The 16,054-nt window shown below is 41.0% G+C and overlaps 2 protein-coding genes across 7 annotated transcripts in view; one reads left to right on the top strand and one right to left on the bottom strand.

Moving 5' to 3' along the window:
• The window catches only part of FBXO15 (F-box protein 15), a 31,871-nt gene extending 28,745 nt beyond the window's left edge, over positions 1 to 3,126 (bottom strand). For 2 of the 6 annotated variants that reach the window (XM_068932061.1, XM_068932064.1), the window contains exon 1: positions 2,582 to 2,699. In XM_068932061.1, the coding sequence (XP_068788162.1) occupies positions 2,582 to 2,682 (101 nt within the window). In that variant the 5' untranslated portion in view covers positions 2,683 to 2,699. Of the gene's footprint in view, positions 1 to 2,581; positions 2,700 to 3,108 lie in introns of those variants that run through there. The other 4 variants (XM_068932066.1, XM_068932062.1, XM_068932065.1 and 1 more) reach the window with 4 other exon arrangements.
• Positions 3,127 to 3,556: 430 nt separating this feature from the next.
• TIMM21 (translocase of inner mitochondrial membrane 21) lies at positions 3,557 to 15,140 on the top strand. Its single transcript, XM_009670149.2, has 6 exons — positions 3,557 to 4,276; positions 7,230 to 7,292; positions 7,398 to 7,495; positions 8,799 to 8,872; positions 11,330 to 11,435; positions 11,530 to 15,140. Exons 1-6 carry the CDS (start codon positions 3,976 to 3,978, stop codon positions 11,620 to 11,622), a joined length of 735 nt encoding a protein of 244 aa, XP_009668444.2. The 5' UTR covers positions 3,557 to 3,975; the 3' UTR covers positions 11,623 to 15,140.
• The last annotated feature ends 914 nt before the right edge of the window (positions 15,141 to 16,054 follow it).

Raw genomic sequence — 16,054 nt, 5'->3', positions numbered from 1 at the left:
TTCAGTTTTGCAACGCAACTAGAGACATTTTTTGAACTGCCCAACATTGCCAAGCCATTAAAATATATTCAATAAAATAATACATCAAAATCATATTGGTTAGTCCAATTGGTAAGATGAGTATTGATGTTTTTATTTACTCATTAACACATAACTATTTGGATCTAGATTACTTTTTCTTACCAAAGTAACTTTGCAAATTCCTAGAACAAATAAAGTCCTACAAGCTAACTTGCCACACATGTTTTCCAAGGTTTTCTCATAGAAATAACCTTGTAAATTGTAATTACAAATACTGTCTTCAAACCACCCACAAACTTCTAGATGGAGTTTCAATCTTAATCAAATCCTGGCACTTAGCACCGGCTGTTTCTCTGTGATACCGCAGGGCAGACAGAGCTCTATCACTGCTACATGCTTTGTATTGCCAGCTGGCTTTAAAACAACTGGTCAATCCAACACTGGGTTTCTAAGCAACCAGCTGATGTTGGCAAAAAAGAAATCTAATTTAGAAGTACATGCATACTGTGTATATTTAATACACCCATGCACACTTGATAAATACTATTCTTAAGATTATTCTATGCCTAAGGGAAAACAAAATTCAGAAAAAAAGAGAATAACTCTGGCCTATAATGTAAACTGGGTTATGGCAGAATCCCTCAAGTTTTACTGGGAATTGTTCTAAGCGCCTATCCTCCTCACACAGAAAGACATATATATTTCATTTCAGGTGCTAATCTAAAATAGATGAACAAAATCAACAACAAGAAAAAAGCAACTGCATGTCAAACACAACCTTAAAGGTCAAGCAAATGTTTTACTCGCGTATATTATCATCAACAAGTACACTAAGAAAATCAGACAAAAGACCAGCCAGTAAAAAATGTCATTTTTCAAGCGCCATTAAAGGAAGTTAGAGGCACCAGTCCTGTTCAACATTAGTGGAACTAGCACATCTGTATCTTCTGGGGCAACACATCCCATACTATTCCACTCTGTTATCTACACGCAAAGCACAAAGACACCTCATTTGGGCATGCCCTAGACTGACGTACCTACACAGGCTCTAGCTAGCTCCAGGACTAATTCAGATTGGATTTCGCCCTACGCCTTTTTACCTGGTATAAGCATATCCTGCATTGCCTGTATTCGGTGCTGCTTCTTCTCATTTTAACCACTCCTTGCATACTCCGCTTTCCCTCCCCAGGAAAGAATCTCTGAAATACGGGAAGTTGTCTTCAGGTGCCTTGGAAACTTCCATATCATTTCTACACCTTTTGCAAGCCTCGTTGTTTAAAGTATTGAGATTTTCATTTAGCAAAATTAAAGCATTCTCAGGGCATGAAGAAATAAAATCAGAAGTGCTTGTGAACATGATTAAATAACATGAGAATAACAACAGCCAATCTGTTACACAAACTATTTCACTTCATTTCCCAAATACTGCATATAGAAAGATTTTAAATTAAACAAAATGCTTTCACGCCACACAGACAAAGCTAACCTGCCCATGTTAAAAATCACTGAGAGCTATTATCGCCTTCTTTAGGGATTTCTCCAAGTAACAGTTGAGAGGCTCCATCTTCAAGGCACAACAACCTCAACTGCTATTTCCTTAGCTTTCAATTTGTGGCATGCAGCTTTGCAGCAGTAGATTTGCTTTAATACCCTGTACTACTTGAGATGGGAACGTTGCTTTTTTGCTGGTCAGGGAACAAACCTACTTCAAAGAACGTACGCCAAGCTGTAAGCAGTGACAAAATCTGGCTCCTTTAGACTCTAAAGTTAAGGTATACTTGCAGATAAACAGAAATGATGGCAATATTTTAACTTCTATTTTTTTTAACATAACTAACAATTTCAAAGTCTTTCAAAAGGGTATTATCCATTTTTTCTGTAATTTAAAAAAAGAGCAATGAAACAGCTATTAAACGCAAGGTTATACAAAACAATTAGCAGAAGAACCTGCTTTCTCAACTCTGCTTCTAAAACTGGTGCTCTTAAGTTTTTGGAAGCTGAACCTATGCCAGAAAAAACTCAGTCAGTCATGCCTTTCACAGTGAAATCCTCCCATGTATTTACTGTAAGGCTTGACTACCTCAGACATATATACCGTAGCCGCTAGGCCACTCCTTTGTGGAGAGGCTTATGACGCTACCTTCACTTACCTGGGTTTTACTCCCACTTATTCAAACAGAAAACCTCCCAAAATAACGTGTTAAAGCTAGGCTTTCTTGCACACCTGGGAAGGCAGGCCAGAGCCCCGATTTCGTTTTACCGTACCCCGTTTTCACACTGAAACCACCACTAGAGCCCGGGCTGTGTATCTGGGGGTGCACCACCTCTCCGGGGAGGCCCCGCAAACCCACCGGCAGGGCCAAGGCAGGGGGGCCACAGCGCCAAGAGCCCGAACCAACGGCCCTAAAGTGGCAGCAAGCCCGGGGCTGGAAAGCAGAGCAGCGCGGCTGGGCCAAGCGCTTCCCCGAGGTGCAACGGCAGGGAAGAAAAAACACCAGGCCGCCCCGGCGACAAGGCGGCCCGCTCGCCGACCCCCCGGGCGGCGCAGGGAGACGGTTACCTGGGCCCGGGGGCGAGGCAGGGCGGCGCGGCACCAGGGGGGGCCGCCCGCGCCCCGCCGCGGCTGTAGCGCCGCAGCACCCGGCCGCGGCCGGTCGCCATAGCGAGCTCCGCCGCCGCTGGGCGGAGGGAGGGGAGCGGCGGCTGCGCGGGGGCCGCGCAGCGTCTAAGATGGCGCCTGATAGGGAGCGTTGCTAGATGGAAAAACAATTAATCTCTCCCTGAGCTGCTGGTTGTTTTAGGACCTGCGGCAGGAACTCGTGTGAGTTCCCAGGCAGCGCCTCCGTTTGTTTAGAGCAAGCCGTTATTTGAGCGTTTCCTACAGTTGCTTCGCGGAACAGTGACAGTAAGACGCCGCAACGTATGAACTCGACCTTCCCCGTTAAATTAACGCCCGTTTTCCGCTAACGATTCGTTAAGTTCCTTATCGATGTGAAGCTCCTTAGGAAAGGTGCAGCAAAATCTTGTCCGGTAATCTAACTCATCATATTTATTTGCTGAGTGAGATTTTACATATATCTCTCTTACATGTGGCTTATACGTTTGCATGCAGACTCTTGTGATGTATGCGTTTCTTAAAGAAAAACAAGATTAAACACGTGTTCAGGGCAAAACTGACGAATAGGATTTGCTCTGACAGGTGGTTGGCTCCATGACTGCCGGGACACGTACAGATTTTAAATAAGGAGATCTTATTTCCATCAGGTTCTAGAGCCAAAAAAAAAAAACGCACTTGCAAGCAGGATTTAATGAGCAAAAATGATACATTTCATTAGTTTGATTGTTCCTAAACAAAAAACAACAAAAAAAAAAAACCTCTGCACCATACTGGACATTATTGAAAAATCTTCATACCGGGCAAAGCAAAAACAGATTAAAAAAACAAACAACCACAATAACGGCCGCCGGAAGCACACGACGGCCGGCGCGCGCACGCAGCCCCTGACGGTTAACGGCCCTCGGGGGGGGTTGGGCCGCGCCGGGCCGGGCCCGGCCGGGCCGTCGGCGCTTTGCATCGCGGTCGCTGTAGTTACTTTCCTGTGAGTCGTTTTCAGTAGCGGGCGCAAGAGGGAGTTTTTATAAACTACCCTTCCCAGGGCCCGCTGCTACTTTTTCCGAAAGATTTCCGCCGGGACAATGGCGAGGCGCAGCTGTCCGCGAGTAAAGGGGTAACGTGAACTTCTGAAGCGAAGCGCAAGCTGCAGGCCAAAATTGAGAGCAGGAGACCGCACTGATGGTTTTTTAAGGGCGGCTCCCCTGCGGCACCCTGCGTGCCCCTCTTGTAGAGGAGAGGACCCGGGAAGACGGGTCGCGGTGGCACGCAGGAGAAACTTTTAGTTTAGCATAAATCACACTTGGGTAATAGCGTTTTGAAGCCGTCTCTTTTGCCTCAGCATGTTTTCTGCCTCTCTTGTGCGAGCGAGGCAGTGCGGCGAAAAGCTGCAGGTCTCCTCGGGGAAGTGGCTGCTCGCAGCCTCAGGAAGGGTGCTCTCGGCGACCTGGTGCCTGAGGTGGAGGCACCAGCCCCCCCGCAGGGAGCCTGCCCTGCGCCCTTTTGGATTTTTGCAGGATGCAAAACAAAATATCTGGACGCAAGCAGGGGGTCTGAGAGCTGGAAAATCTGGTGGTAATAGCAAACAGATGTCAGTGCAAAGGGATCAAAAACAAGAAACCCTTCTGTCGGCTGCTCAGAAAGGTAAGACGGCCTGTAGTGACTAGTGAGTGGGAATAGTGTGCAATACTTGAAAAGGCTGACCCGTAGGAAATCAGACGTTGTTGCAATTGAGATTTTAGAGCCCCAGAACTCAGGAGCTGAAAAGTTGTGATTCTCAGAAAAAAGGCAAGTTACGCCCTTTTCTTTTTACATTACGCTGTTTCCAGCAATTGACACATTTTAGGGGGTGTGTTACACAAGCAAAATAGAAATTCCGTGGCTTCTTCCGAACACCTTTTTAGTGTTTAAGTCAAGAGCGTGCCACATCTGGGGTAAGATATGGTAACCTCTCCTTTCCATTTTCTAAAGGAAGACCTGTTGCACACAATCCATCTTCGATGCTGCTAAACCAAATTTACTCCTGGTAAAATTGGCAAAGCTCTTTGTTATTGGAAATATTTCTATCATAAATGAGATTTTTACTAGGTGACAGGTAATTCTCCATTTAGCTCAATACTGGCTAATTTATCTTGCATTTTTTTTTCACTCTCTTCTCTCCTCACCTGTTCATCGAGTTAATTAGTCTGCTTGGAACTGCATGCTGCCTGGGTAATTTGCTTCCGCTTCCAGAGACAACTCATGCAGAGTTTACACTGTACTTGTAATATTAGTACAGTGTGATTGAATTTAACAGTTAATTCCAATGGAAAAAAACAGATGAATTCAGCATACAAAGAATTTATATATTAGGCTAGCTGACAAATGGTTCAGCACTCTGAGTAGCTAATGTACAGGAAGCTGATTCCCTGTAAGATCTGCAGCAGTCGGCTAATGTTTCTATGTGGATGACTGAGGAGATCTCTACCTGCACCGTTCAGTTTAGTCCTCTGCTGTCACAGGTACCCCTGTTTTGGTTTTGTTTTTAATGAGCTCAGCAGGCTAACCTTAACATTAGTTACAGTTCTTAACTTGTTAATACATTTTTTTTCTTGAGGATTAAAATCTATTTTAATCTTCAACATAAGTAACAAAAGGGAATAGTTCTCAAACTGTGCACAGAAAAAATTTGCTGTTGAAATGTTACTCGTCCTCCTACTCTTCTGTAATGTCATACTATTCATGGTTAAAGAGTACCAGTAGATGATCTAACCTGTCCTCTGGTATGCAGCAAACCTTTACGTTTCAGCTAGTAGTCCTGCTATTTAGCCTAATAACTTGTGGTTGACACAAATCACCCAGAAAACCACCAAGACTTGACTGATCTGGTCTCACTAGCTTTCTAGCTCTTTAACATTGATTGTAAAGGATAACTTCATCTGGATTAAAATATCCTGCCCAACCACTGCAACAGTAATGAGATATGTTTCAACGTTCTGCCATGCAACAATACTTCCTCTCAGGCTGAAGAGGCAGCAGGGCTTGAGACGGAGTTTTCTCCAGATCACCCAGCCAGCAGGACACATATAGTACCATCTTCCCCTATCTGCTTGAGCTGTTAAGAAACAGATGCTCAATAATGTAGAGCAGGTTGTTTGTCAGAGGAATGGTTGTAGCACCCACAACCTATTTCTAGCTGCTGCTTTCCTACAGCTCCCTCTTTGTTACCTAGCCAGACTGCCTCTCATATAAGTGGCCTTGCATCTGTGGGATCATGGGAAACGAGGCATCCTTTGTTATATGTTGCCACCAGAGCAATTTATTTAACTCATAGATCATTCTGACGGGCTGTGGGGAAAGAGAGGGACTGGATTAAGTTGCTCTGAATGCTGCCCACAGGTGGTATGTTTTGGTGACCTAGCCTAGACATTGAGTGCAGAGTTGAAACGCTTCATTTCACATCACTGTATAACACTAAACTAAAAACGATTTCAGAGACGTGTACAGTGAATATCATGATTTCATCAATCTGGAACATGTCAAAATCTAATTAAGTTGCTTTTTGTACACTGCTACTTAGTTTTCTAAAATCTGTTCCACTTCATCATCTTTAGTTCAGCTGCAGTTGCAACAAAACTTCATGCTTGGGGGTGAAGAGGGATGAAGAAGGGAAATTTCTTGTAGATTATAGTAATTCATTCTGCTGTTTATAATTTTCTTTCTCTGGTAATGGGGTAGTTTGTGACATTAGTTTCTTCATAGGATGCCTGTCATTTTGGTCTTCTCATTCATTTCGGTGAAAAGTGGTTGCTACGTAATTAGCTTCAGAAATTCTAAGGGCTTTGAAAAGGTTTGTGAAAAACTTCAGCTGATGAGAAGGCTGCTGGGAAAAGGGTTATTAAAGTTTCCTCACTAATTTGCACTTTGCTAAAAGGCATACTTTACTATTTAAACAAATCAGTAATCTCTTCCTCAGTTCTCAAAAAATATTTCATAACAGAGAATTTCATAGGACTTTTTTCACTGATACTTTTACTAGCACGTTAGAAAAAATTACATTGTAAACTGCCGTTGACTCTCAATAAATAAAATACATATTTTGGTGTGATAGCCTCCTTTTTATTGCTCACTTGACTGAGAATTCATAAAATCAGTTACTTTCAATCAGTTTGTGCAGTTTGTAAGCTTATATTGTGCTTTACCTTTGCTTTTCACCTCCCTTTCTTTGGTTAAACACTGCTGTAACTATCGGTTTATATAGTAGCGTGAATACTCTGGTGCTAAATGCCTTCCTACTATTTTTTTAAGACTACTTTTTATGTCAGCCTGAGAGCTGTAGCAAATGTTACTCAGGATCTTGAAAACAACTAATAGGAAAACAGTAAAATAATAGGGCTTAATACAGAATATAAATATTCCATGCAAAACCGACATTCTGTGATCGCTCTCTTTTAGTGTTGAAGTATTCTGGAAGCTGTTACTGGAGCTTGTCTTCTGTAAATATGAAGTTTACCAAAATGTTATTTGAACTATAGACTAATAGAAGATAATTTATATAATAAAGCTATTCAGGTTTTATTATCCAAGGTTGTAACTCCTGCGTTGTTTTCTATTTCAGTGAAAGAAGCTGGAAGAGACTTCACCTATTTTGTAGTGGTGCTCGTTGGAATTGGTGTTACAGGTTTTTTTTTTTTTAATTATATTCTTTGTCAGAAGACACTTCTCATGAATTCCATCTGGTTGGATTGTTTTTTTCATTTCAGCAAACTTTTTGTTTCTGTTCCAGGTGGTTTGTTCTATGTGATTTTTAAAGAACTATTCTCTTCTTCCAGTCCAAGTAAGATCTATGGAGATGCCTTGGAGAAATGCAGATCTCACCCTGAGGTTGGTTTTTGGACCTTAGTCATAAGTTTTCTCCCTAATTATTACCTCTCTTTGAGTCAAAAGTTTGCAGAAGTCTTGCGGGCAAAAGTACAGGAATGTCCACAGGGCGCTTAGCAGATAACCATGAGCAAGATTTGCCTATGCGTTTAGCTGGCCAGAGGATGGTCAGCTCCAGATCAGAACCTATACTAAGTCAAGTTAATCCAAGTGTACCGCAGCACACTAATGCAATTACAGCGCGTCTGACCATTCAGGGTGTGTGGTTTTTTTCCTCTGTACAGAAAATCCTATAGACCTACTTGAATGGCTACTAAACGGGGGTACTTGCAGAGTTCTGCAGATCAGGAGGGCACCTTCTCCCACTTGGAGCTGCTATCTGTCCTCAACAGTTACTCTGTTTTGACACTTCACTAGGGTACTGTCATTGTGCAAAGCATTGCATAAACAGCCAGGAATTTAAGCGCTGAATTTGAAATAAGGTTAGCGTATCACGATGGCTAAAAGGAGAAGAGAAAGGTGACAGTCATATGGTCACATAGTCACATAACATACCTGGATGTAAACAAAAAGCAATCTAAAACTAGACCCTAAAAGGTCACTACTTCAGGAAGAAAACAGTGACTGCATGAAATAACTTTCCAGACAAGGTTGCCACTGAGGATAACCTAGAAATGAAGTGAAAAGTTATCACTAGAAAAACAAAGACTGCTTTGGAACAAGTTGTTACAAATGAGACTCCTCTCCAATACTTAAACCATAAAATTATCCTTCCTTTATAACCAACTGTAGCGTAAGTTTAAAGCTAGGTTAATTTGGTCTGGCTTTATAGATATGAAATAAACAGATGTATTTCTTAAACAGTAGTGTTTCTTCTTATTAGATTAAGCAAAGGGGAGTTCATTTACATTTTAAACTTTGAAACAGTCAGATATCCTCTTAGAGGAGACATGAGCAAACATTTTGTGCTTTTTTTCCTTTTTTGTGCAAAGGGTGAAGTATACAGTAAGAGTGGAGATTAAAATAGCATAATCTCAGAGGGTTGTACATGTGGAAGATATTGGTAGGATTTATTGTGGGCACTTCATATGCCTGTAAATAAGTCCACTGAAATACAGAAATCATACTGAGGAATTTTCAACATACAGTTCTCTTTCATGAACTCTTGCATTCTCCTTGACATATCAGATTCACAAGGGACATTCTGTTGAAAGAAAATACATTCACAGCAGGGACATGAGTTGGTGCTAGAATGTCTCTTTGAATGTGATACCTTCTGACAACTCAAACCTCTTTTCTCTTGTAGATAATTGCTGTTTTTGGTGAACCCATTAAAGGTTATGGGGAGGCAACACGACGAGGAAGACGACAGCTTGTCAGGTGTCCTTTGGTTATTTGCCCTGTACAGACACTAGTTTTTGCACAGCAAAGACACTTTAGGTTACATTGTTGCAAGTTAGATCTAGATTACTGAACTGATGGGATGTGACATACCCTGTCTCTTTTGAATGGAAATGAAAGGAGTATTTTTTGTGGGACCTGTTGTGTGGCAGATGTCAACATTTAAAAAATATTTGAGCACAGTTGAGGCTGTAGAATGGAGTCAGTGCTTGCAAGCACTGTTAGTGTTGACATGCTGAGATCACCTTGGAGTTAGTCTCACAAAATCTAAATGCTAGACTCTTGTTTAGTGAGAGATTAGCTACTAGCACTGTTATCTGAACTGCTAACCATAAGCGCCTTATATTTACAGGACAAGAAAACAAGCTGGAAAGGGATGTGGAAAGTGAGAGAAGTCAGCCAAAGTTAGGCTTATTTCTTTGTTGTAAGTGTAAAGAGGTACAAGGGGACGTGGGCACTGTAATGATATCTGACCTCTAGGCGTTTGACTGTTAGAGGGGGACTTCCCCACCGAGTTAGATACCTGAACTATATACTAAATACAGTGCTTTATACGATATAAAATGCTAGTTCTGGAATGCCTCAGGAGAAGAAACAGCCAGTACGGTAAAGAGAGAGCTGCTCTCTCCAAAAAATAGGACAAGTCTTAAGAGATTAACCCTGAGGCACAGGCATGCATCTAAGGAACAGGGCGACGCCCAGATCAGACTGAAGTTCACAGCCTGACACCCTCTAATAAGAGTGAAATTATTCTTTAAAGAACAGCGGAGGGATTTTTCTCCTTTTGAACAACAGTTCCTTGTCAGGCCAGAAAGAACAGGAGAGGTGCTAACTTTCAGACTCTCACAAGCCAAGCTAGTCAGTTTAAAGTAGGTTGGATTTGGCTGCCTGGGTTATAGTCACTGCAGTGACTGTATGTCCACAGTTGAAATGCAGCGCTGACTGCCCATTGCTCTTATTACTTGAGGCTACTGGTCTATTGTATATTTAACAGAGCAGCTCACACCTAAACCTTTTGCTCTCCTGATAAGGTAAACAACAGAACTAATTCTTACAAGACATAAATCTTCCCTGCCCTATAGCCCGATAGGGACTTTGTCTTTATTGGGTTCTTTGCGTTGAATTTATTCAAGCAGGTTTCATATAGTATGGGACACACAAGCCCAGATATAAAATTTGATCCATGAAATTGAGATTCTTAGGAGAAGACTGGTTTTTACTTGGAACTGAAAATTTATCTTTTCATCAGACTGTATGAAAAGGTGGTGTCCAAAGTGGAACTGCTAAGCAAAAAGAATATAAGTAATAGTTTTAAGCATCTGTCTGTAAAACAAACTATCTAGGTAACTGAATGTACAATCAGTGTTTTCCTGGTATCTGATTCCCATCGTTTTGAAAGTCTAGTATTTTAAATAGCTTTTTGAGCCAATGACTTGGTAAGATGGTAGAGCTGATGTCTGTGATATGACGATGACTTTAAATGTCCCAAAATATGTACAGATTGGTTGTGCACGTACATCTCAAATGTGAATTTACTGCAATGAGACTCTTGATTCATATTTGTTCCCGGTAACCTACCATATCACCTTTAACTGTACTGAAAGTTTAATTCACAGCGTGTGTTTAGGTATGACTAATGGAAAGAAGACCTTGGTAGTTTGCAGCAGTTAGTAATTTCAGTAGGAAATCTAAACTGGCACAGAATTCTAGCCTGAGCGTTAGTTTCTGGAAGTGGTTATCTAGAAAGTCACCTGACCTATTTATCTAGTATTTAGCTGCAACTTAAATAGCAGCTTTTGGGCTGGAGGTCTAATACAAGTGCCAAAATTATACAATTGCAGTAAAACGTTGTTGCCAAAATAAGTAAAGCTTATAGTAAATTGTCTGATGTGATTTAATTAACCTGATAACTACACCGATTGGTAGAGTTCCTTCTCGTATTTGGGCTTGGTAACTTAGTTTAAGTGCCTAAAGAAACCTGCCAGTTTGGGTGATTTCTTTCCTAAATGTCAGGTTCTGAATCTAAGGATTACTTAGAATAAATACAAGGAAATTCCAGAATTTTCAGCCATCAGATTGTTGTTGAGTTTTGAGAGGAGGACTTGCATACCAGTTTCTTTCAGTAAGCAGTGAGGACGTGTAAGCACCTCATCTGTTAACCATTTCTCTAACCAATCTAACCTGTGTAACCATCTCTGCTTAACCAGCTCTCTCTTCTAACTCTCTGCTGCTCCCAGTACACTTACAGTAAAGCTTGGGAAGAGAAATGCAGAAGGAAGGAACCCATGGTAGCATGTAGACTGTATGATAAGCATTAGAATACACTTTCTCCCCAAGTAGTTCAGCAGTTCCTCTAGATAAGAACTTGAGATTTGGAGTTTAACTAGCATATAATATGTAGCCTGGTGGGCTGTTTTTTTGTTTTTCTATTCTTAGTCACATTGAATACATAAAGGATGGACTGAAACATATGCGTCTGAAGTTCTATATTGAAGGCTCAGAACCAGGAAAGCAGGGAACAGTCCATGTGGAGGTCAAAGAGGTATATACAGTTGCTTGATATAGCTGACAAGCTTAATGTTGCATGTGTACTACTGAAGACAAAACAATGCCTGAAATGTATTTCCTCATTACAGAATCCTGAGAGAGGAAGATTTGAGGTCCGCTACATATTTGTGGATGTTGACACTTTTCCTAGAAGAACCATTGTCATCGAAGACAACAGATAGCCAAAGATCAAAGTTGATGAAAGTTGCTGTCTCATCTGCCTGAGTATCAAACGATGCATAGCCTGCGTACACGTGAACTGTGTGGTATTCTCAATTTTACCTTGAAGCATTGGGGTTGTGCTACAGGAAGTACCCTCTCAGGGTCTCCATTAAGGTCTTTCCTAATAACAGATACAGGACTTAAGGTGAAGGAAATGAAAAATAGAGCCATCAGTTATGGCAACTACTTCTGACATAGGAAAATAATGGCACATAAGGAACTGTTCAATGCAGGCTAATACTTCTACACACCTGAAAACTAAACCATCCAAGGTAAGAGGTCTGGGGAGGTTTTTGTCTTCCTTTGCTTGGATTTTCCACTAGCCTGCAATAAAGAAAGTGATACTGAAACTATAGACAAACTCACTGTTTGCATACTGGATGCCTTTGCGTGGATAAGAAGGTAAAATACGAACATGTGTTAGTGGTGTGATGGTGGTCTAGCCCAGATGCATCCAAGAGTATGAACTGTGGAGACCCTAGCAAGTGACAAGAGATAAAGAATGTTCAATATTAGTATCTTCTAAATAAATTAACAGTACACATGTACTATCTACTCCTTCCAGGGTTTGCCGCTCTACTCCACTAACTGGGACAGAATGGTGTAGCTGCTCTCCACAGTCCGCAGTTTTTCCATTAACTCTTAACTCATCTACATCTTCCAGGAATTAGATTCATATAGTTTTACCCAAATGCAAAAGCTCAACTCAAGACTAAATTTATTACCTGGGTTTCTTAATTAGTTTAACATGGCAGACAGCAAACATAACCCTTTGTATTAATCAGACAGACTCAGTGGTATCCACCTGTCAAGCAGTACCATCCAAAAAGTTTCAAACTTTAACTTCTTTCTTGGCAACCATTTTCTTAAACACAAACTAATGCATTATCCCGTTATCTCCCATATGTCATGGGTTTTTTAGTTCACTAGTTTTTTATCCCTGCATTAAGCATATGCTGAAGTTCAGTTATCAGCCCTTCTTACCAGTTCATAGTGCTTTTGCACAGTTTTAAACTGCATGTAGTATTTCCTCGTACAATACTACAAATATCATTAACAGACCTTTAGCAATGCTTTGCTTGACTCTAGCCATCCTGGTCTTTTGCCTCATATGTAACTGCTTATCAGTGTCTCCATTATCTCATTTGCATTGCAAAATCATTAGACGTAATACTTCTTTAGACTTGGATAGCTTTGCTTTATATTAACCACTACAACCTTAGCTTCAGTCAGACACTCGTATTGTCCAAGAGTACTCAGTGAAGAGGAATTGCATTCTTCCCAGTTCTATAAGCACAGTAGAGAAGAGTAGCATACATAGAGCAGAGCAGCTGCCAATGTTAATCTGAATGATTAACTGCAAGGTATTCTGGAACTTCTACATTGTATATAATATAATTGACTTGTTATAGTCAGGCCAAAGGGATTTTATGAAGGTTCTAAAATCAAGACTGACCAAAGTGATTTCACGTTCATCAATTTCAGCAGAGTGATAGATTTACCTGATTTCTTTTATGCCTTAATGGATGCATGTCAAGGCTAGCAAGCCTACAATTCTAACCATAGTCAAAAGCTATGAAAGTGAAGGTTTGTACTCTTATCTGTGGCTCCCTACTGTTAAGTATGGGAAATCACTGTGGTACGTGATGTATCACCATGAAGTAACTTTGATAAGCTTATATTTTTACCTACAGTGATTGACATCATATCATGCCAGTCCGGAAGGGTATCTTTAAAGAATGAAAAGAGTTGATTCCAAACATTCATGTCATTTTCTTGAAACCCGAAGAATCAGTAACAGTACGTTTTGATGCCACTTAGGACTTCCTACTTCTTAGCATTACACTGCCAAAACTTTTGTTTCAGATGTAATTTTCAAACTAATCTGATGCTTCATTACACAGTTCAAAATAGAAAAGCAGGGGGCCTCACTGTTTCATTAAAAGCTACTGCATTACTGATTGGTAGTATTACATACCACGATTTGCTGCCCACGTTTATGTCCCGTTACTAAGCATGTGTCATATACCATGGCAGTTACTGGAAACCTTCTCTGCAAGAGATCATGAATACAAGACAGAGCTGGTTGGTCAGAGCATCATAAAATACTGCAATCTATAATAATTTTTCTAATCTAATGTTAAGCTTACTGCCTTAAGCCTATACTGTACCTTGATAATATGTAATCATTCTTCAAGTTTTATAAAATAAGTCTATATCAACATAAATAAAAAGTTCAGTCTAGAAAATGTGATATTATTTTTGCTCTTCTTCTGTGAGTTTTTTTCCATATCAAGTTGTCTGAAAGCTGTTGTAAAATTCCAGATCAACAACAGAAGTGACAGGCTAGATTTTTTCCTGCATCTCTGTGTTCCAGTTTTGCTCTCTTATTAATCTGATTGTGACTTGTTTTCAGTGGGCTTCCCTGCTGGAAAGAGGAGTACTTCCTAAAGCAAGATGTAAAAAACTTTTTTTTTATTGTAAATGGTACTGTAAAAACACTCTGCCAAATCCAGTCCTTGAGGGGAGGAAAAAAAGTCCTAAATCAGGACTCAAAAGACACTTGAAAAGAGATAACCCAGCTATTATATTAGGCTTCGTTTTGTCTTGTTTTGGAGCCTTGTTTGCACTGAGGAAAGCAACTGTTGGGGCTAGAAGCAGCCTCTGGGAAGGGAATGATGTTGACCTCACATAATGATGTTTTTTTCAACAAGTAAGTAAACTATGTCGTGTCGTGGTAAAACAGCAAGAATTGTCTATTGGGGTTAATTTTTACGTTTGGCTTCAGCTTGAGAAGACAGACAAGGAATTTGATTCTTTATTTACACTCACATTCCTTCACACTGTTTCCAGTAGCAAAGAATTCCTAACATACACAGAAATGCAATGTTTTTCAAGGGTTGTGTAAACGAGCTGTGTAAATGGGAGTCAGATCCTTCAGCTTCCAGTTACTGAGAGGAAGACATGAGAATAGAAGCTTTTAGTTGTCTGTATGGCTCTCAGTACCGCAGTTCAGCAGGCACAATAATGGCACAAAATCGCACTAGAAGTGCTCTCTTCATTAGTTTGGCATTTGTGTTAGACCACAGTCTCTTGCTCCATAGCTGGGAAAGAATGCTACAATTATAGATGTTAGGAAAAACTCTTGGTGAAGTCGACGTAACAGTTCTGTCTGGCGCTTTGGCAACCACTCCAGACCCAGATGAGAATAAGGGAAAACAGCACAGCAGGTTGTCGAAGTAATACAAGTATAGTTTAAAAGACACTGATGGAGGTACGGTTGTCTATAGTGCAACTGACCTTCATGATTTCTTGCATGCTCTGAGTGTCTGAAAACAAACGTATGAACCTCTGTAATGCACTGCGTTACCAAGAACTGGAGAATTCAGAGAAACAGAGTCACGTTACTTCAAAGCTTATTTTTGGTCAGAAGTAGCCCAAATATGACAGGATCATAAATAAACCGTTTCTCATCCTTACCCACATGTAGTGCAGTGTTGTCATTTCCACAACTTGTCTGTCTTATGTGAACTTGCAGGAGAGCAGGCAGGTGAGTACACCTGCTCAAAGCAGCAGGTCATGCAGCACCTGTGGCAATTCTGCATACACTTCGTAATAAGCAAGACATCGCACAGGCCGGAAAGAAGCTGCACTGGAAGAATGCATTATGTGTAAAGCATCTTCATACCTCTTCCTGAGTTGCACCTAGCAGAACGCTGGAGAGACAGAACGTTTTGCCTCTAAGGAGCAGAAAAATAAAAAAGCAATTGTAAACTGGTAATTACTATTACGAACTGCTACCCGCTCTTTCCTAATTAAGACTTAACCAACCTTAACTGTGTTGAAGTCTAAGGAGCAGAACAAGTCAATCAATCCCTGTCCTGATGGAAGGGGTCCAGAGCCCTCTCAGAGTACCTTTGCTGAAGCTGAAGCTGCGTTACACACACAACCATGGCTAGGGCTAAAAGTTATTCACAGACTAGTGGAGCTACGAGTCTTGTGGACCTGTATCCAGCAGTCATCTTTTGCCTTGGCTTCCTCCCTCAGCCCTCCCATCCCCCAGAGAAAAAAAGAGAGAAAGACCACATAGTCTGTAATTAGCTTCTGGCATTCAAACATTTATAAGCAGTTAGATTGGTTGTGCCCCAGGGTGAACTGTGTTACAGAGGTCCGTCTTCTCTCCTGTTATCCCACCCCAGTGGTCACAGAATTCTGTACACCTCACCGTAGTGTATTGGTCATATGTGCAAAGGTGCTTCTTCTACTGTAATTCCAGAGCACCTCGTAAGACTAAGTATACCTTAAAATGATGACAGCAGGAGAAAAGATGGCCTTTCAGTGCAAGATTGCTTCGCAGTGCTAGTTACTTTCCTGTTGGCAAAAGGTCACCTA

This window comes from Struthio camelus, chromosome 2, assembly GCF_040807025.1.
Source record: "Struthio camelus isolate bStrCam1 chromosome 2, bStrCam1.hap1, whole genome shotgun sequence".
Classification (NCBI taxonomy): domain Eukaryota; kingdom Metazoa; phylum Chordata; class Aves; order Struthioniformes; family Struthionidae; genus Struthio; species Struthio camelus.
This window is presented reverse-complemented; position numbering and strand designations above follow the sequence as displayed.